The sequence below is a fragment of the Lagopus leucura genome, unplaced genomic scaffold, assembly GCF_019238085.1.
Source record: "Lagopus leucura isolate 7727_CA_CO unplaced genomic scaffold, USGS_WTPT01 Super-Scaffold_100014, whole genome shotgun sequence".
Classification (NCBI taxonomy): domain Eukaryota; kingdom Metazoa; phylum Chordata; class Aves; order Galliformes; family Phasianidae; genus Lagopus; species Lagopus leucura.
The window spans coordinates 12,132,336-12,153,271 of record NW_024962268.1 but is presented as its reverse complement, the minus strand read 5'-3'; the positions used below and the strand labels follow the sequence as shown (position 1 = coordinate 12,153,271).

The following is a 20,936-nucleotide window of genomic DNA, read 5'->3' as shown; positions in this document are numbered from 1 at the left end:
AGGTGTATGAACTCTGGCTCAGTTTCATGGTAATACATTTACACATTTGCAGGCCTAGCTGCCTGACCTGGCTGTGTATAAAGACTCCCTTTCTCCTTTGCAAATGCTAATACAGATGCTCCATTTTGAATCATCCATCACACTTGTAGACATTATAAACTGAAAAGATATTAGAATAGCATAGAGAAAGGAATGATTATTTAGATAACTTCATTTTTTAATATATCTGAGATATTTTAAAACAGAGAAAATTGTTCATTCATGCAAAAAGAGCAGAGGAGAAGAATGGTGACAGTATAAGTCACTGAAGCAGAGTTGCTTTTTTCTTTCTTTATGATTCTTATTTTCACTCTTCTCTAAAGGGCCATAATTTTTATTTCCTCCAAATGATCAGATACAATGGCAGACATATAATAACTCCTACAGTGGCTTGAGCTGTGAAATGAGATCTTATCCATTTGGGACTGTAGGAGGAACTGGGTATACCTACTAAGTACAACTCATCTTGGCTTCTTGTTTCTTTCATGAAAAAGTCTGGTTTTACAGAGGAATGTTTTCAGAAGTCACAGAGAAACCAGGGGAAATAAGCCTATTTGCAGATACATTTTTGTGTGGCAACCTTGAATTTCATTGTGGATTTAGGTTTCACAGCTGCTAGAAAGCTGCTGCTTCTGTTTTGCTGTGGTCTGTTTTTAACCTCTGAATTACTAATTTTGAAACATTTAAATCACAAATTGTGTATGTGCCTACAGGAACATATGTGAGTGCATGTCTATACAGATTACGCACATGATCTTATATGATTTTGGAAATAAATATTCAAATGGACTTATAGTTACAGAATCACAGAATCACAGAATGGTCACGGTTGGAAGGGACCTCAAAGATTATGAATCTCCAAACCCCCTGCCACATGCAGGGCCACCAACCTCCCCATTTAATACTAGACGAGGCTGCCCAGGGCTCTATCCAATCTGTCCTTGAACACCTCTATGGACAGGGCATCCACAACCTCTCTGGGCAGCCTATTCCAGCACCTCACCACTCTCGTAGAAAAGACGAGATCAACCTAAATCTTCCCTCCCTCAACTTAAAACCATTTCCCCTTGTCCTGCCGTTATCTACCCTTTCAAAGAGTTGATTCCCCTCCTGTTTGTAGGCTCCCTTTAGGTGCTGAAAGGCTGCTGCGCTTCTTTTCTCCAGGCTGAGCAAGCCCAGCTCCCTCAGCCTGTCTTCGTAGGAGAGGTGCTCCCTCTTCCTGGAGGATCATCTTTGTGGCTCTCCTCTGGACCCTCTCCAACAGCTCCCTGTCTTTCTTGTACTGGGGGCTTCAGACCTGGACACAGCACTGCAGATGGGGTCTCACAAGAGCAGAGTAGAGAGGGACAATCACCTCCCTGTCCCTGCTGGCCACTCCTCTTCTGACAGAGGTATCCTGTTCCAGAATACCATTTGCTTTCCAAGCTGCAAGGACACACTGCTGGCTCATTTTAAGCTTTTCATCCATCAGGACCCCCAGGTCCTTCTCAGCAGGGCTGCTCTCAAGGACTGCTTCTTCCAGTCTGTATGGATGCCTGGGATTCCTCCAGCCCAAGTGCAAAACCTTGCACTCTGCTGTGATGAACCTCATCAGGTTCACCCGGGCCCACCTTTCTAGCTGTCGAGGTCCCTCTGACTGGTATCCCTTCCTTCCACTGTGTCAAACGCACCACTCAGCTTGGTGTCATCAGGAAACTTGCTGAGGGTGCACTCGATTCCTACATCGATGTCATTGATGAAGATGTTAAAGAGCACCGGTCCCAAGACAGACCCCTGGGGAATGCCGCTCGTTACCGGCCTCCACCTGGACATGGAGCCATTGATGACCACCCTCTGTCTGCGGCCTTTCAACCAATTTCTTATCCATCGAGTGGTCCACCCGTCAAATCCACATCCCTCCAATTAGGAGATAAGGATGTGGTGGGGGACGATGTCAAAGGCCTTGCTCAAGTCCAGGTAAATGACATTGGTTGCCTTTCCCTTGTCCACTGATGCCTTCACTCCATCATAGAAGGCCACCACACTGGTTAAGCATGACCTTCCCCTGGTGAAGCCATGCTGGCTGTCTCGGATCACACACTCATTCATCATGTGATCAAGCATATTGTCCAGGAGGACCTGTTCCATGATCTTCCCAGGCACAGAGGTGAGACTCACCAGTCTGTAGTTCCCCAGGTCCTTCTTGTAAATGGAGTGACGTGACCCTTTCTCCAGTCATCTGGGACTTCACCTGACAGCCGTGACTTTTCAAATATAATGGAAGATATGATGATGATATGATAGTTAAGTATTACATAAAGAAAAAAGAGGAACTGGACTCCCAGTAGGAGTTGTGCAAATGACTTTTAAATCACAGCACTGTTCTGGATTTAGCAGAAGCAGTGTTTACTAGTGTTTCTATGATTACAGTGTTCAGAAGAACTGAAGGCAGTGGTACAGGTTCACAAACCCTTCCTCTTTCTTGAGCGGCATTCTTCTTTGACGTCTACTACACAAGGCTACACAGATCCAGCATGACTTCATTTCCCCAAAGAATGAATTTAATCCAGGTGTTAGCACATGAACAAGAGAGAAAGCAGGACTACAAGGAATGTATCTGGTACATTTAAGAGCAGGTACTGGTCTTACTAATGCACCTGGAATAATATACCTGGTTTAGACCCAAAGCCTTTTAAGGTCAGTGGAAGAATGGCAGTCTTATCTCTTGTTGATGGCGTGGTTTGGATGATATAATTAGTAATGAAATAGAATATTTCTAGAATGTATAGAATAAAGAAGACTGGATGATACAATATAAAAGTATTAATATTAAATAAATTTTTTTCTTCATCTCTAGGTAGTTGATCTATTAGTATCAATGTGTCGGTCTGCGTTAGAGTCACCTAGGAAAGTTGTTATTTTTGAGCCATATCCTTCTGTAGTTGATCCTAATGATCCTCAGATGCTGGCCTTTAACCCTAGGGTAAGTAGTTATCTTTGATTATGTCACAGTTTGGTTTTAATCATTACTTAGGTTACAAAGCAAGCCTTATTCTGGATGGTCCTTTACTAGAAAAGTGTAACTCCAGCATATAATGTAAGCATGTGATTGTTTTCAGAACTCAATACTTTTTTTTAGTTGTCTCTGAGAAGATGTTTGCAAATAAACTGTAATTTCTAGTTAAAGTTATGAAGTCTTGAAGCCAAAAACTTATTTTAAGATACTAATTGTAGATGAGAATTTTTTTTGTTGTTGTTGTTTTGGGGTTTTTTTCTTTTGTGTCTTTCTCTCAGTGTACACACTGGACCCAGAGAAAGACTGGTATAACTGTCAAATTTAGAATTGTTTGCTCCTCAAGCTGCAAATGCTGCCTCTCAGGGAAGCCCTAGGAAAGCTGTGAACCCCTTATAGATCCCCTGAACTCTCCTCAAGGGTGTAATTGGGGACTTTGGATGTCTTACATGGGGATGCATTTCATTTCCTGAACAAAGGCCAACTAGCAGTGATTCTTCCTCAGAGGAAGGGGTTATAATCTGTAGCACACAGGAAGAATTGACAAAGAGGCTGATAAGGAGACAGTTAGCTTGGACAGGGCAAGGGTGTAAAGTGGTGTAAGGAAGGTGAAAGCTCATAATAGAATCATTAAAGGTTGGAAAATGTAAAAGACCTGTAAGATGATCTAGTCCAAACATCAGTTCATCACATCCATGATAGGAGAGGAGCAGGGCGGGCCGAGGAGGAGTGGCCGACTCTGTCTCCTCCCAGCTTCTTGCCAGCATGAATGAGGTGAAAGCCCCTGGGCAGGAGTTGGCTAGAACCAAAGATAAGTGAAGGTACAGTGAGGTTCCCAAAGGTGATGTGGCCTGTGAAGCTGATGAAGCACACAGTGTCAAGCTCACCTGCTCAGAAAAGATGGAATTCCCTGTTGCTTCTTCCCAGGCAGGGCGCACGCAAAGGTCAGTCAGGGAAGGCAGAGCAGAGAAACAGCTGAACAACCTCCAATGTTTCATAGAGCTGTTAGCAAAGTAAATGCATCTGCTTATTTAGCATTTGATTTAGCAGTGCTTGTTAATTGCATACTTACTAGCAGCACATTATCTGAATAACTGGCAGTGCCTGTATGCAGCTACAAATATTTGTTTAAAAAGTGACCAGATCTTTTAAGTGAGTTTACATTGTTGTATGTTTGAGAGTCTAGTGACATTCAGAGAACAATCATCATGGTAATATTTTTTTTTTAATGAAAAAATTTGTGCATGAATAAAGCGGAAGGAAACTTGCTTAAAAAATACAAAACGTTTGGTTTGCTGAACATTCATCCTAACTTTGATTTTATACAGACTCAAAAAAATTGAGGGTTTTGTACAACTAAAGACCGATAGTCTTAATGTATTTTCTTATTTTATTTTACATCAGAAGAAGAATTATGACCGAGTCATGAGAGCGTTGGATAGTATAACTTCTATTAGAGAGATGACACAGGTGAGTTTAAAAATGTTTACATAACGTAACAGCTATTTCTAGAACTAGGAGGATACTTATTTGAGTCTGTGATGGGTGGGAAAGGTGATGACTTCTTTTTTTGTAAGGCTAAAATGTGTGCTAAAAATATCAAACTATTGTATCCACAATGGCAATGAAATTAAAGTGATGAAGTAGAATTCAACTATTTTGAAGTTTAAATAAGAGATAACAGCAGATTGGGACTTTATAACAAGATAATCACCAACTGCTGCATTTCTGGGAATATCAAACTGTGTCACTTTGTTTCCAAAGCAAAAGAAATCAATTTTGTGATGATGCTCTGAATTATAGCTTTATTTCTGATACAACAAAACACTTGTTCAGCTCAGTATGCATGAGAACTAGGAACATTGGGTCTCTTGGGATCACTACCATACGATTTCTCAATATTCACAGTAGGACAGAATCTGATAGCTATTCTTATATTTACTGTAACAATTCATTTCCCAAACAGACCCTCTAAGTATAACTGCTTATTGAAATCTCTCACATACATCTTGCTTTTCCAACTGTTTTATAATTGTAATTTCACAAGATTTTATAAATCACATTTTGCACGTATTTGTAAAGTACTTTGGAAATATGGAATGCAGAATGATGTATAGAAAGCAGCAAAACACATTGAATATAACAATTGAGGTATTTTTGTTAGTTTTTATAATATCTCCTGAAGTAAGCAACATTTTACTGCTTTCAACATTATTGAACTGAAGATTTTTAAATGAGTACTTTGCACTGCAAAAGAAATCAAGAAATGTCTTCAGGAGTAATATAAGCTTCTAATAGTGTTTAACAGTTTTTATCATGAAACAGATTTAAAAAAATGTGGATTAACTTGGGATTTTATGGTATTTTGAGAAACTTGATTTTGTGTGTCCCCATCCAATTTATTAGTCCAAGAGCTGAACATTAGTGCATATGTTTTGCTGTTGTCCCTAAGATCACCAATGTTTTTTATAATATACTCTTTTTGATGCTAATTATATGCTTATTATTTTACTCCATGGAAAATAATTGCTTTATTTATTCTTCTTGTTGTCAAAACACATTTGTAACTGTACAATGCTAAATGTCATCAAAGCTGTGATTTAAGCCTAAAAACAAGTCCCATGTATTCATTTTTATAGATGAAGTCACAGACAATGTAACATATAACATTTAACTTTATGATTTCAACCAGCATAAAGAATGTAATTACTGTTTTCTAGGCACCTTACTTGGAAATAAAGAAGCAGATGGATAAACAAGACCCACTTGCACATCCTCTTCTACAATGGTATAACATTGACTAACATGGCATGATTATTCACTTGCCAAGATGAATGTATAATCACTTCACCAGTTTAATTTCCTATAAGCTCACCCTAAGAATTAATGCCAGAGTTAATTTTTGCAACTGCTTTGTTCCTGTGCTGTTTCTGGATCTCACCTGGAGTTTCTGAAAACAGTGGAAAGACTCTAGCTAATTTTACAGCTTCAGATCTGACTTCATAGCCAAGATGTAGTCTGCTTTAACCTGATAGGTTCAAAAGCCTGCAGCCTCATGTTTTGTTATGGCTATGCATTATGTTTTTTAGAGGGAAAGTTCTGCTTGTTTGTCATATCTAGTGCATATAATTGTTTCTTCTTTTAGGGTTATTTCTAGTAACAGATCACATATTGTGAAGCTACCAGTGAATAGGGTAAGTGTCTGTGGGTTATTTCCTCATTTCTCATGGTTCACATTAGCATAAATGAGAGTCCTGGCCAAATGTAAATGTCCATGTTTAAACTGGTCTCATGGACTCCATTAATAGGCAGTGGAGAGAAATAGACAGTTTTGAGTTTTGACTTATAGCATTACATTGTGAATATCTAAAACAGGTAAAACAAATTACAGTCAGAAAAAGACTATTTTAAATGAGCAGCTCAAATACAAATGTCTGCCTTGCAGTCATCTGAGATTGGATGAGAACTTCATTGTTTTTGTTACCATTTGTAATATTGCCATTGCCATTTAGAATAACAGACACAGAATTGTATGAAGAGCAGTGCAGACAAACTACATCTATCAGAAGAACCACATATAAACATACTATAAAAACAGCATAGCTCTGACATTTTAGATGGGTGGTGCTGAGATTCATTTCTGAGTATCTTTGGCTCTGATGCTCTGATTAAGGGTGTAGTAATCTGCAGCCTTTCAAATCTGAACCTTAATTCAAAGACAGCTTTGATCGAGATACCATGAGAAATTGTTCAATTTAATTACCTTACAAGAGACATAGCAGGCTGAAATCTGTTTCAGAAACTTCCATATGTTTCATAAGCCAAAGACTGTTTCTGTGTTTGATTTCAGATAAAAGCTATAGTAATTAGACCAATTTCAACTTAGTTCTTGGTATATAAACGTAGTTGAAGTTAGTAGTGTGCAAAACAACTCAGTATATTAAGAACTGCCATTCTGGAACTACAATGCTATTGTGTTCATCAGCTTCTTTTCACATATGCACTATTATATTTTGCAGCAACTAAAGTTTATGCACACTCCACACCAGTTCCTGCTTCTCAGCAGTCCACCAGCCAAAGAATCCAATTTCCGAGCTGCTAAAAACCTTTATGGAAGTACCTTTGCATTTCAGTGAGTCCATATGTTTGTATTAATCAAAGGTTACCAAAATGTCACACTGTCTTTTTTTTTTCTTCTTGCCATTTGAGGTTTCCAGCTGTGAATGTACTGCTTTAAAGGACTAATGATTTCATTTTGAATTTTGCACTGTAGATTTTAACACTTTCTCTTTTACTTTTTCAGTGGTTCACACATTGAAAATTGGCATTCCATCCTGAGAAACGGCTTAGTTGTTGCTTCCAATACGAGGCTGCAGGTGAATAATCTAGATAGACTTTAGCTAACCTGTGTATGTTTGATTACATATTAAAATCAGGTGAATTTTCAGTGGGTGTATTTATGGTAGTCATATTGGTGGCAAATATCCTTATGTTTTCTGGAAAAGGTAATTTTATGAAGCAATTAAAATTAAATAATGTGTCTGCTAAAAATGGCTTTAAAAAAGCCATACGAGTAGAATCAAATGTTTCGTTTTTACATTGCACAGCAGCACCTCCACGAGGCTCGGCTCGGAACTGCTTAAAGGCGATCTCAAAAACTAGAATTTGAGGCACACCTCTATTATAGGATCCCAGAGCACACTACATTTACAGATGCCAAGCTTACAGTGTCTCCTTCCACCCTCTCATTTTATTGGGAAGGAAATATGAGTGTACTGGCAAGGAGGGATCTATGGAGAAAACTTCACTTTGATTTCTTAGGCTGAACCATGAGACCAGTACTACAGGGGAAAGTAGGCAGTACAAGAGGTGCCTAGAGGAATGCAATTCAGTGCGTTTTAACATCAGAGTTTTGGCAGGTGTTCTCCAGAGATAAATCCACAATCCTGATACCTTGGAGGGAGACCTAAGGGTGCTGACTGAAGATTAGGGAGCAGGAAACACTGAAAAAGGGACTGGAAATTTCTGCTATTCTTTCTGGTGCTTTGGGTGTTTTTATTAGCATCTTTCAAATATACATCACCAAGAAAGCACAACTCACACTCAGAAATTCACCAGAGTAAACCCTTTTGTTTGTGCTTATTGTTTGTTCAGACTTAAGATATTGAGAAGAGGAAAAAGCAGTTCATTCAAATCTGTCTCACATACACCATCATTTTTAAATCTCTCACATGACTAAGCTATACCATTAGTCCAGTTCATTCTGTTTATCCCAATTCTGTTTATCTGGATACCAACCAGTCAGGAAAAGTATCTACTCACCAGGGATGCCATACAAGACCATACAGTCTGAAGAAGTGACAGTGCATACCTATGGGAGCTCTGGTACATTGCAGACGTAGTGTAAATATTGTGGGGTCAGACGAAAGAAATAAGGGTGAGAGTAACTCTGAAGCCCAATGACCATAACACCTGTCTGTGTAGGAGATGCCCTGGTTTCTCACATGAGCTGCAACAACTACTTTTTTGTGTCTTCTTTGAAGGCTTATCTACTTAAGGCAGTCAGAACCTGGATGAAAAGCAGAAACTGTATTTCCTACTTCCCTGAAAAGAAAATGGCCAATAAAACATGCTTGTCTTGTTGCTTAGCCCAAGCACTGTGATTTGAGCCAGTTATGCTGGTGAAGAAAAGTCTTCCCTTTCCTCTCATCTTCAGACACATAACTCTGTGGCTGAAGAACTGTTCTGAAGTGATGGGATATATATGGCTGAATAGGCTTAGGCAAAAGCTTGGTTGAAATCATCCCTCCAGTGCTCAGGCTGAACACAAAAATAATTTTTTATTATTATTATAATATAAATATTAGCAAATAAGCACTTTCCTCACCATTTCTTCATTTCTTAACTTAGGAAAAAAAAAAAATAGCTATTATTAGATTGTTTGCATACCCAGTCCAGCAGGCGTAGTTTGGAAAAACCTTCTGGATCTAGTTCCTTCAAAAGTGATTCACAAGGACTCCCCGAGACAGCCTAAAATTGTCTTTGTGCCCTTGGACACAGTTTCCAGAATGTGTGGTATTTTAGTCGTATATTCATGGCACTTTTTTTTTTTTTTTTAGACAACTTCGAGCACCATTTATTACCAATCAACAAATTAATGCTAATGAATGGTAACTCATCTACATCAAGACTTGTGCATATCATTATTTTTTTATCCAGATGCTAAACAATTGTTCTGTTCTCTCTTTCAGCTCCATGGTGCAATGTTTGGAAGTGGCATCTACCTTAGTCCATTGTCAAGCATATCATTTGGTTACTCAGGTGATATTTATAAATCACTCTAGAGTTAAGACATAGGGGGATATCTCAGTCTATTATTTTTCTCACTAGTTTTGCTTCTTATGACACCATAGAAAATTTGGTGTGTAGTAAATTCTGTAGTCCAAGATTAGATTCTCTTTTTTGAATTAACTACTTTTCCCTTATTAAATACCTGTCCTCATTTTTGAAGGTGACGAGTGTCTTGAAGCTCTAGTTGAAATAAGTAGTAACTAAAGCTGAATGTTGTTTTTAATGAAGCAGGTCTTGACCATACAGTGGAAATCCAATGTAGTGATTTATTTGTTTTTTGTCAGTATCTACCTAAGTTCATCTATTATTATGGATTTATAGGCTTTTAGGAACTTATCTGACCCAACAAATATTCATCAAAACACATGTTCAGCTATATGTGTTTAAGAATGTTGCCAAGTGTGATATGTCAAACATACATAGAAAACAATGGATCGTGTATTCATTTTAGCATTAGAACAGAAGGGGACAAATTTGTCCCACTTGTGAATCCAGAAGTAAGCCATGCAGAGCTTTCCATCTTAGAATCATAAACAGAAGCATAACAGGTACATTGTCTGCGAATGTCTGTATTAAGAAACTTTTGTGAAGATTTTAAAATGCTGTGACTTTTTTCTTTCCTTATGTTGTGTTTAGCAGCATTTTCTCTCATGTAAAACTGCTGATATAGTTGAATGTGAGTTTTTCTGCATGTAGATAAATTCTGAAAATGTTAGTTATGCTTTCTGATTTTTTTGTATTTTTAGGTAATGTCACAATTCATTTCTAGAGGTCAGAATTTTTTACTGCTGTTTATTGAGTTTCAGTATCAGTAATTTCTAAATGCACTTTTAGCTTCTCAGAGATTACACAAGTATGGGAGCTTTTTAGGACTCACTGAAAGTACCGACTGCAGAATTATCATTTTAGAAAGTGACCTCTTTTTTGTACAGCATTGATCTGTGAATTTCAGTGTATCTTCTCCCCTCTCTACATCTTTTGATGCCTTCCATCTAGTCTCTTCCAGAAAGGAAACTTGTGTACCTATTAAATATGTAATATTAATTAAAATATATAACATTTTGTAACACTAAAAAAACATGGTGGATCCTACACTCATTATCTCACAGGCATAAAGTTCAGCATAATCTGGTGTGTATTTGCAAATTATCAAGAAATATAGAGCAGTGGAAACTAAAGGAAGCCTGTAATAATGTACTATACAGGAATGTTATATAAACTACCAAGAAGAATATAAATGAGATCTAAGGCACAAATAATATAGGAGTTGAAATTTTCTGAGAAGGAAATTGGATCCAAACTGATTGACCAATACTTTTATGGGTTCACCTGTATATAATTTAACCTAGGGAGACTTTAAAACAACTTTTATATAAACTAAGTATTACTGAAAATTATTTAGACTTTTTCTAGAACTAAATAAAATGTTCTAGATGAATATCTGAAGTTCATCTAGGGTAGGATTTTACTATCCCACTCTCAATAAATGAAACTGTTCCTTCAGCTTCAGTAGGGTCTGTTAGGTTGAAACATGTTAAAATGCAGTCTGTTAAGGAACCACCTAAGAACATTCAGTGGCATTTGTAATCATTTTTATCTACTTTCATACCTTCTTAGTGCTAACTTGGCTTCTTAATGTCTTTGCAACGTATGCAGATATATGGGTAATTTACAGGATTAAATTGAATTATTTTCTGACAAAGTTGACTAGCTTTCTGCCTGCAATGCAAAGGACTGTAATTTTGACCATGCCACCTGCTGCATTATCCATATTTAATTTTGCTTACAGTTGTATTTATATGGCAGAGTATTTCACATTATTTTTGCATCTTAGGGATGAACAAGAAGCAGCAGAAGGTGTCAGCTAAAGATGAACCAGCTTCAAGCAGTAAGGGTAGCAACACATCACAGGTACAGTAGCATATCAATCATCTCTGGAAGATTTATAGTTTTATGTTGGGAACCTGGTATTTGAAAGGAAGCGATATGTCTGTTGTGAAAGCTAATGGTTTTAGTAAATGAAATCAACAAGTCAAAATACTGCATTCATCACATACAACCCAACTGCTCTAAGAATTTATGGAGTATACTACAGGTCCCAATGCTCTTCTTTTCCAACCAGAAGAATTTGGGAAAAGAATGAAAACAAAACACAGATATCATTATGACCTTTAACAAGGCCTTGCTTTCTGAGCTCTGGAATTTTTACTGAACAATGTTGCAGAAGGAGTTAAGAGCAGCTACTTTTGGAAAATGAGCACAGGATTTCAGTGATGGCTAGTTAGATTTTGGTTATGTTTTTCCACAGTTTCTACACACTAAACCTTTAGAATTCTAGTTTATTTAAAGCAAGCTTGTAGAAACTGCATGTAGAACTAAATGTTGAGGAAAAAAAAATATGACATCTGTCTCTAATACATAAAAACTACTGTATAATCTGGCTTTAGGTAAAAACTCACATATAAGGGCAGAATCCCTTGGAATTTAGGTGGCCAGTAAAGCATGAAAATAAATCAAGTGGCCGAAGAATCACTGATTAAATCACTTCGGTTTTGCTGTTGTTGTTTTTGTTGTTTTTCTGCTGTCAATTTGTTTATTGGTAGTATTGATTCACTGACTGTAATCAGTGTTTATCAGTAAAAGTGATCGTTGCATAATCAGGAATTTTTTTTTCTGGATAAAGGAAATCAAACCTTTCCTATGAAAATCCTCCCTCATAAAAGTTTTAGAAATTCTGATACATTTAGAAATAAGGCAGAAATTTTATAGAAAGACTATCTTGATTTATAATGAATAAATCATTGAAAATAGCAGCTCTCTCCTTTGCTACTTTTCCACTGTTTGTCTTACAGCAATAATTAAGTTTTCTCATGTTTTTACATCTCAGTCACAGAAGAAAGGACAACAGTCACAATTTTTGCAAAGCCGTAACTTAAAATGCATAGCCTTATGCGAAGGTAAGCTGAAAGCCTTTGAAAAACTGATCTAGTCATGAGCATGGTTATGCTGAATGTAAAGCAGCGTGACCTTTAGTGCCAGTATTGGTTGGTTTAAGTAAGGAAATATTGGTAGGCATATGAGTACTTGTTAGCAGCTGACCTTAGTATTTCTGTTGAAAATATTTCCTTCTTCAAACAAGAAGTATAATACATGCTGAATTTTTATGTAATAATCATAATATAGAATCGTAGGATGGCTTAGGTTGGAAGGCATCTTCAGGTCTACTCAATTCCAGTGCCATGATCAGGCCTGTCACCCACCAGCTCAGGCTACCCAGGGCCCAATGCAACCTGGCCTTGAACACCTCCAGGGGTGGGGCCTCAGAGTAGAGGACTTGCTATTGACTGTATTGTGACTGATCATCTGGTCTGTCCAGCAAGGTTCTTCATTTGATTCAGTGACTTCTTGCAAGCTTCTAACGGATACATAAAACATGTGACTCTGAGAAACAACAGCTTTCATACTGAATTTTCAAATGACTTTTAACTGCTCAGGTAAATTTGATCTTCATGTGATAACCAACCTGCTCTTCTGGAGTGCTTCAGAAGTTATAAATCCAGTGCTTATGATTACCATTATTCTTGAGAGACTTGACTATTTTTTGTCACGTCATATTAAGGAATTTGAACAATTGATAAGGAATCTCATTAAAAGAATTATATTGAATTTAACTTGCTCTCCATTTTCAGCATTTGTTTACTTTAAAAAGTTAAAACTAGTACACTGTGTCAATGATGTTATTTCAAGATTTAAGCTAATTTTATGCAACTACGTAAAATACTTTTTTTTTATATATAACTTATGATTTAAAAGTTTCCATTCATGGAAGAAATAACTTGAAAATTGGATATGCACTTTTTTTCCTGGTAGCACTTAGATGTATTCATAGAAGATCTTTAAAGCGTAGATTCATGGAAAGATTCCATATGTGTTGATTTGATTATGCCATTAAACAGCATAATATTGCTGTTTTCTAAACACTGAAGAAGCTTTGGTGGGATTCACTATCCCTTTGATTATAATTTTACCTTTTAAAAAATGTTTGGTATTACAGCAAATCACTAATATTTGCCAGCTCAGTTTCAGGTGTTTTCAAGTGTTGTCTTTCATGCCTTAGAATTGGCTCAGCCACCATCAAACACAGACATCTCTGTGCCAAAGATGTTAGTTGACTCAAATCCTTCTTAACAGCCCTATGTGCTTCTTAAATCAGTTTTTAATGCATGTACTTTTTCTCTTTTCCTATTTACTGGTCTACAGAGCAGGTCTTGCTCCTTCAAAGAACTTGATGTAAAGTACCAGATGATCACAAAAGCCAACTTTTGTTTAAAATCAGTGAGTTAAGAACTGCTTCTCATACATCAAGCATTTGTGTTTTATGGAAAATATAATGTATTTTGGAAAGAAGAATCTTGTTCATGTCCTTTTTTTTACTAATAGACAACTTGAAGACTACACTTGGCCATAGACATACATACACAAAGCTATGCAAAGTGTGTAAAAAAGCGGACGTTTCAAAACGGTATCTTTCAGATGTGTTTTGATCACTAGAGAATTTATTCTTTTCTTTACAGTGATAACCTCATCCGATCTGCACAAACATGGAGAGATTTGGGTAGTTCCCAACACAGACCACGTGTGTACAAGGTTTTTCTTTGTGTGAGTACAAACATTCTTTTAAAATTCTGTCTTTTCTGGGACTTTTTTTTTTCTTCACATTCCTGACAACAGTTGTAAGTGAAAGAGATAGAAGACATTTATTTCTAATTCTTTAAAGCGTCAGCCTAGCTTGTATTCATCTCCATATTTTTTTTCAAGTGATGTATGGATACATTAGCGGCAAAGGTTTAGTAGGTATTTTTAAGTAAAAGAAAAAAAAATGCAGTGAATCGAGAGTTACTGATTTTTTCCCACTCTGTAGCATTACCTTATATTGCTGTACCTTTGACCATCTGTTGCAAAATATCTCTTCTATTCGTATGTATTTTTTAAAGCTAAGAATTATTGAGAAAAGGCTTCTTATCTGTGATGTGAGCATTCCCCTCTGAGCTATGATTTGTAGTTATATACTGACATGGATTTCAGCCCTGCAAGAAGAGTCACGCAAACCAAGGGAGAGGCACACAGACTCCAGATTCGCCACTGTTGGAGGTTTGCAGTGATTAGGACTGCTCTATCCTAAAGAGAAAATCTGTGAAGCTGTCATGGTGTCACCAATAAGCTGAGACCCTTTTGTGACAAGAGTTTAGTTACTGTAGGTGTTGCAGTGGCTTGTGAAATGCTTTGGTGCCAGCCTTGTGCAGTGATTCCTTTATACATGCAGAGAGAGGGGAGCTGCTATCCAAACCTCAGCCCATTAGTGGCACTTCTGCTGGTGGCAGCACAGAAGTCCCGTTTGGGTCCCAATGTGTTGTTGCCTCAGGGTTCCAAAGGCAATGGAAGTCCTACCACATTCCTGAGTATGGGGTCTGCTTGTAACAGTGAAGTGCAGCAGAGCATTTTAATAGCAATCTTGTTAATGGCCAGAATGAATACTGGTGATTATTGAATAAAACAGAATTTGGGATGGTTTTAAACGGATTAATAAAGCACTAACTTGATTTTATTTTCTTCACTTTTTTTTTTAGTTACGAAGATGGTCAAGTGGGTGATACAAGTATAAATACACAGGAACCGAGCATTCATAAAGAGATTCTTCGAGTCATTGGCAATCAAACTGCTACTGGTTAAAAGGACCACTCTTATTTAATTGATGTGGTTTGGAAGCCTTCCTCAGTCTCAAAGCTGGATTTTGAACTGAAGAAGATGCAAAAAAACCCTAATTTATTATTATTATTCTAAGCAAATTAACCCTTTGAATACTTACTGTTTTCTTACTTAGTGTTTCTTATCTCATCAAAATACCTGAGATGGTATGAATTAACAACTGTTGGGGTGCAAAGTCGATTAACATACAACAACTAACAATAATTAAACAGGCATTTGGGTTGCTCACAATAAACAGACTTTAAAAAAAGGAGTTTTGTGCTGATATTTTTATATTAAATTATTCAGTTGGAGGTTTTAGTACTGTATACTGGTATTTTAAATTTAGAATGACTGAATTATGTGCAAGTGAGAAGATTTTATAGCGGAGCACTTGTATTATGCAGGATACTTTGCAATAAGTAAAATATTCTCATATATTTAAACACAATAAAGAGTTGTCTGGAAATGTCAAATCAAAGAGATTGGTTACCTGCAGCTATCTTCAATTCATTTCATTTTACACAGGTGCAGCCAGGATTTAGAATCAAAGGCAAAATAGTGCAGTTTTGGCATAGTGTGTGAAACAAAGAAAACTAACGACCCTGAGGATGTATGTTGAAACACCGTCATATCCACTCAGCAGCTCAATTAAAATTTTTAATTAAGCAAGCTTAGCAAACATCTAGAAATCCAGAAGCTGTTAACTTTCTTCTTACAAATTTGTTTTTTATATACTAGATTTGATAAGTATTTTCAAATCAGTAAGGTCCTTTAGCTTTTCCATCTTGACTTCTGTGAGATTACTTTGTGGTTAAATTTAGCCAGATAGGCAAAAGTACCTGCTAAATTATAGCTTTAACATGATTGAGTTAATTGTTATTTCTACCAGGAAACGTAAACACAAAATATACTGGTATCACCAAGTGAAAGTCTTTTTATTAATTTATTCCTAAGGAAAAACAAACCAGTTCACATCTTTGGTGTTTGAACTAGCAGCTACTTTTTCCAAGTAAGCACAACGGCAACGTGGGTCAGGGCCTAGTCTCCAAAGCCTAAAGCATATCCTGTGCCCTGGGCAGCTCTCACAGCAGCCATCCTGTAGCATCTCACCTTACATATGGAGAGCAATTCAACTTGCCTATCTGTGCCCTGAGAAAGGGCTGAAGTCTGGGACAACAAAAGATGATCATGAGTAAGACATAATATGATGAGCATAGGCATTACAATTCATTAATGTACCGTTAGCAGCTCAAATCCCCCCATTTGTGGAGTGGGGAAAAGGGATGGGGCTAACAAATCACCAGTATTGTGCCTGGGGGAACTGGGCCATCTGGAAGGCCAATCTCCAAGGACTCAAGCCCAGTATTGCAAGCAAAGCAATGGAATGAAATGACAGTTCACTTGCTACACAGTAACTCAGTCAATTTTTTAATTAGACAAAATGGGAAACCTTTTGGTGTTACTTCATTTACAGGTGGAAATAAGTCTTCAGATTGCTCCCCTACAGAAGTCTTTGTTCTTATTGTTGTTTTTTTTCTTAAAGATTAAGGAAAAGGGAGGGTTCTGTGTGGACTTACTTGTCAGTCGCAAATAGATAGCCTCTCTGCAGCAAACTTCAAAATTTAAACAAATAATAATTGAAACAAATATAGTCTTTTTACAAATAGCTTTTAATCACAGAGAAAAAAGAGCCCCAGACTCTATTACTCTTCTTGGTAGAAATCTCCATGAAGCTGTGACTCTATTCAGCATGGAGCAACTGAAGGAGTTCCTGAGATGGAACTTTCTAACTTATTTCTACATCCCACATCAAATTAAAAACCCACAAATCTGAGGGTTTGATGGAGAAATTATGTTAATATTTTAATGTTGCACCCTAATTAGAAATTGACATATTTGTACTTCTGTAAGTATTTTAAACATTGAGAAAGGAATCAAAAAAGATGCTTTTAAACCTTTCTTGAAATTCAGTATTTAGCATTCAAGGGGTTAAGCAACTTGGGTTATTTTCTTATATAATATATGATCAGCATAACTATTTTCTTCAGCAGTGCTAAGCTGTTTTGATCACCTAAGTATTTGGCTCTGCATTACTAATAATATAATAGCCAATTTGTGTGATATTCTGCTTAATGTTTTAGAGGAACTAGTTGATCACACCAGAATTGTTTATGCTTGTGTTTTCTCTAAAGCCCTTGAAAAACTGTTACTGATGCTGTATAATTTTAATATTATAGCTGTTGGTACTAAAAATGCATCTGTTGAATAATGCTAAGATTATGCTTTTGTTAATACAAACAGAAGATAACTTCCAAATGAAGACTTTAGGCTTAGATCAATAGTACTATGCTTATAAATAATTTTCTACTTTGGAAATATTTAGCATACTTTCAACATTGATAAGTACAAAGTGGAAAAAAAAAAACAAAAACAAAAGCGTTAACCAAAATAAAGAGAATCGTGATTTTGAAAGAAACTAAAAAATTAAACAAATATAGGAAGAGTGTATAGTGACTTTAGCATTATATTAACTAAAACGGATTTCTTCTTGGTTGTAGAAGATAAAAGTCAAATTAAAAGAGTACTTGTTGTGACTGATAGAGTCAGTCAGAGCAAAAGCACTCTGTAATCTTAGCATTTTCAAAGCATGCAGGTTTGGGGTCTGACCTCGCATTGTGCTAAACATCCACTGCAGGTGCTGGGGGTTAGGCCCTTGAACAAATGTAGGTATTTTTTGTACATGTAATTCCTGGCTCTTGTGGTAAGTGTTTTACAGCCCTCTGATGCCAAGGCCTGCAGCTACTGGCATCAGCATGAAAGATCCACGCTTGGGTATGCCTTGGCCTGGCTTCTGCTACCTGAGAGCAGGGCAGCAGCAGAGACCTTGGTGGTGAGCGTGGCAGGGAGAAAAGGGCATGAGAGGTCCCAGAGGTCAGGGCTGAGCCTTGCTGTGCCCTCACGGGGCCTGCACTTGTTTTGTGGAGCGCAGCAGGGTGCAGTACTGCGCAAAGCTGCCGTGTGCAAACTGCAGCGTGGGTTGGGTGTCCTGCTGGCCTCCTTGTTAGTTCTACCATAAGGGCAAAGAGGAGCCCGTGGGTTAAATGTAGCAAAGCCGTTTGTTGGCAGAGTGGATAAAACAAGCGTAGGGCTGGAAGTGGTTTGAAAAGTATCTCGAGTGCAGTCAGCCAGGGCTGTATTAATAACCAAATTTATTCCTTAAAGCACTGAGGAGTAGAGGTAAGCTCATACCTCAGAGGGGATAAATAAATAAAATTTAAAGCAAGGCAGCTCTCTGCATGCGCAGTGTCACATACAGTGCACGAGGCTGTCTGTCACAAGGGGATCGAATCTCTGGATTCGGCTTTGGACACTTCGGGTGTGAAGTGCGGGGCTCCAACACCTCATCATGGGGTCAGTTCTGGCCGCTGCCATGAGCGGGTGAGTGAAATACCGAGCTGCTCCCTGGTGTGAGGAACGCCGGATGGTTGGGTGTTCCTGGTCTGCCAGGGAATGGCAATGATGTATATTACAGCCCATTACACTTTGCATTGGGGTTTTGTATGATATACTAGGCATAAGATTTTTGTAATGAGAAAACAAAATAGAATTAAAGTAGTAGTTAGTTCAACGTATCTAATGTGTGAAAAAGCTGTTGAAAAGTAGATTACATTTAGTGTTTACCAGCAAGTCAGTAAAAATAGTCCTTATACACATATAATTTAATGTCCTGAAGATAATTTTATATTTACCCAATATGTATTGTATCTTTGAATTTTAAGAAGCATCCACTCCTTTCTGTATACATAAAATATGCCTATGTTTCTTTTAAGTCTACAACCTTTTTTTCTCTGAATAAATATATTAAATTCTGTGCACAAAATAGTACCGCCGCCTGCTATTTAGCCTATGGTGCCTTAGAGTTACTACAAATATTCAACAAAATGTACATAATGTAAATACTGCCAGAAGATCACTAAGGCCAAATATTTTCTCTATTCACTTTTTACTGCACTTGCTTTCTATTGCTATTTAAGCCTCTTTTATCCAGATTTGTAACAGTTACAACATTGTAGCCAATGTAAATGTTTACTTTCAATAAATCAGAATTTGTTCAATAAGCACTGTGCATTTGAGCACTGTTTTAAGAGCTCTGTTCGACGTTTAAAGCAGTCTTTTAGAAATTAAAATAAATTTAATGCCGTTTCTGGACTTCTGCTAGTCTCAACAGCAACTAAATCTTATTCTATGGTTCTACACTTATTACTGGAGTAAAATTTTTCTGCAGTGGTCTTTTTAAAAACAGATGAACAGTAAAACCAGCCTTTCATGCTGTGTTTATAGGAACGATCTACATGACTTCAAAACAGAGAAACTGGAATGGGATACTGTGTGCAGGATATTGTGTGTATAGTACAAAATGCATAAGGATATCTCAAGATGCATTTTATAATTGCTTTTAAAGAAGTTCTCTGTCTTTCTGTAGAACTGTTTCTGTCATGAAAGCAGAAAATATATGAAGAACCTTGTTGTACTTAATGGCAGTTTGTTTAAAATATAAATGCACATCTGCAACTCATAAAATATGCAGACATTTGTGGGACTGTTTATTAATTCAGTGAGTGTACTATTTTTTTTCTCTGCCTATGAGCTCATTTTAATTATAGGGATGGATATTAACTTGCATCTTCTGGAAGTTTGAACTTTTGTTTTGTAAAATTCATTGGTTTGTAACTGCAGATTTTGGACTGTAAATGTTAAAGTGATGCTGCTATTCTGGATGCTGACAAGTATTTTACACTTATATAAATATGGCATAGGGAACAAATAATCATATCATTGCAATTCCAAATGGCTGAGCATTTATTTGCCATTGATTGAGTCCTGTAATAGAGATGATATTCTGTTTTGAGAAGACTTTATATCTGGAAGAAATAACAACTTCCAAGCCCCCAACCTAAGAGTTCAAACAGTGGTGAAATCTCAGACTAACGTCAGTACCCAGACATAGAAGGAGGGCTGGGATTTGTATCAGTTCCAACTGAACTACTGCTCCTTTCCCAAACTGCTGCATCACATGCTTTCTCAATCAATAGTCAGTTGTATCCACCTGTTAGGCAGTTCAGCGTGAGACCCTGCAAGATCAGTAATCCAAACATTAACTGAAAGCAAAACAAAAATATTGCACAGGAGCAGAGCTGCTTTCAAATGCGTGCACTGCCTTTTTGAAAGGAGGAAGAGCAGAGAATCTTATAAGAAAAAAATCAAATGGCTGTTGGAAAGTGTGTGCTGTATTTCTTGAGCTGTGTTTACATGCTTGACCAGCTTCTTTTTTTGTGCACTACAGTGCAGTGCAGATTGCAACAAAAAATTTTGTGTAGGTCACAAAGCCAGGACCCTGTCCAAGGGGGATATGTCCACCTGAAATGTTATTAGGCTGCAGTAACTGAATAAAGTCAGTAGGAGGTGAGGGCCACAATGTGGCTTTGCCCCAGCTCCCGGCACAGTGCAAGCTCTCTGATTGCTAGAGAGCAAAAATCTGAAGGAGTATTACAAGGACATACTTTGGGGCTCAGTGCCTTGCAAAAGCCTGGCACTACAACAGGCAAAAAAGAGCAACAACATGAAAACAAAGAAACACCACAGCAGATTTTAAGTTAGAACTCTTTTTAGTCAGTTCACTTAATAAGTCTCTCAGAATGGTTTTCTTAAACATGTTTAACGTTTTCTGTTCCAGTATGAGGGGAAGAAGTGTAATTCAACGCAAGGAAATTAAGCCTCTAGACAGGACTGTTCTAGCAGTAGCATT

The 20,936-nt window shown here is 37.3% G+C and overlaps 1 protein-coding gene across 4 annotated transcripts in view; it reads left to right on the top strand.

Moving 5' to 3' along the window:
* PARP8 (poly(ADP-ribose) polymerase family member 8) overlaps positions 1-19,263 on the top strand; it is a 112,512-nt gene extending 93,249 nt beyond the window's left edge. For 2 of the 4 annotated variants that reach the window (XM_042875379.1, XM_042875382.1), the window contains 11 exons: positions 2,876-3,001; positions 4,436-4,501; positions 5,752-5,819; positions 6,177-6,225; positions 7,051-7,163; positions 7,335-7,407; positions 9,283-9,352; positions 11,217-11,293; positions 12,270-12,339; positions 13,957-14,041; positions 15,010-19,263. In XM_042875379.1, the coding sequence (XP_042731313.1) occupies positions 2,876-3,001; positions 4,436-4,501; positions 5,752-5,819; positions 6,177-6,225; positions 7,051-7,163; positions 7,335-7,407; positions 9,283-9,352; positions 11,217-11,293; positions 12,270-12,339; positions 13,957-14,041; positions 15,010-15,112 (900 nt within the window). In that variant the 3' untranslated portion in view covers positions 15,113-19,263. Of the gene's footprint in view, positions 1-2,875; positions 3,002-4,435; positions 4,502-5,751; positions 5,820-6,176; positions 6,226-7,050; positions 7,164-7,334; positions 7,408-9,282; positions 9,353-10,128; positions 10,788-11,216; positions 11,294-12,269; positions 12,340-12,758; positions 13,240-13,956; positions 14,042-15,009 lie in introns of those variants that run through there. The other 2 variants (XM_042875380.1, XM_042875381.1) reach the window with 2 other exon arrangements.
* The last annotated feature ends 1,673 nt before the right edge of the window (positions 19,264-20,936 follow it).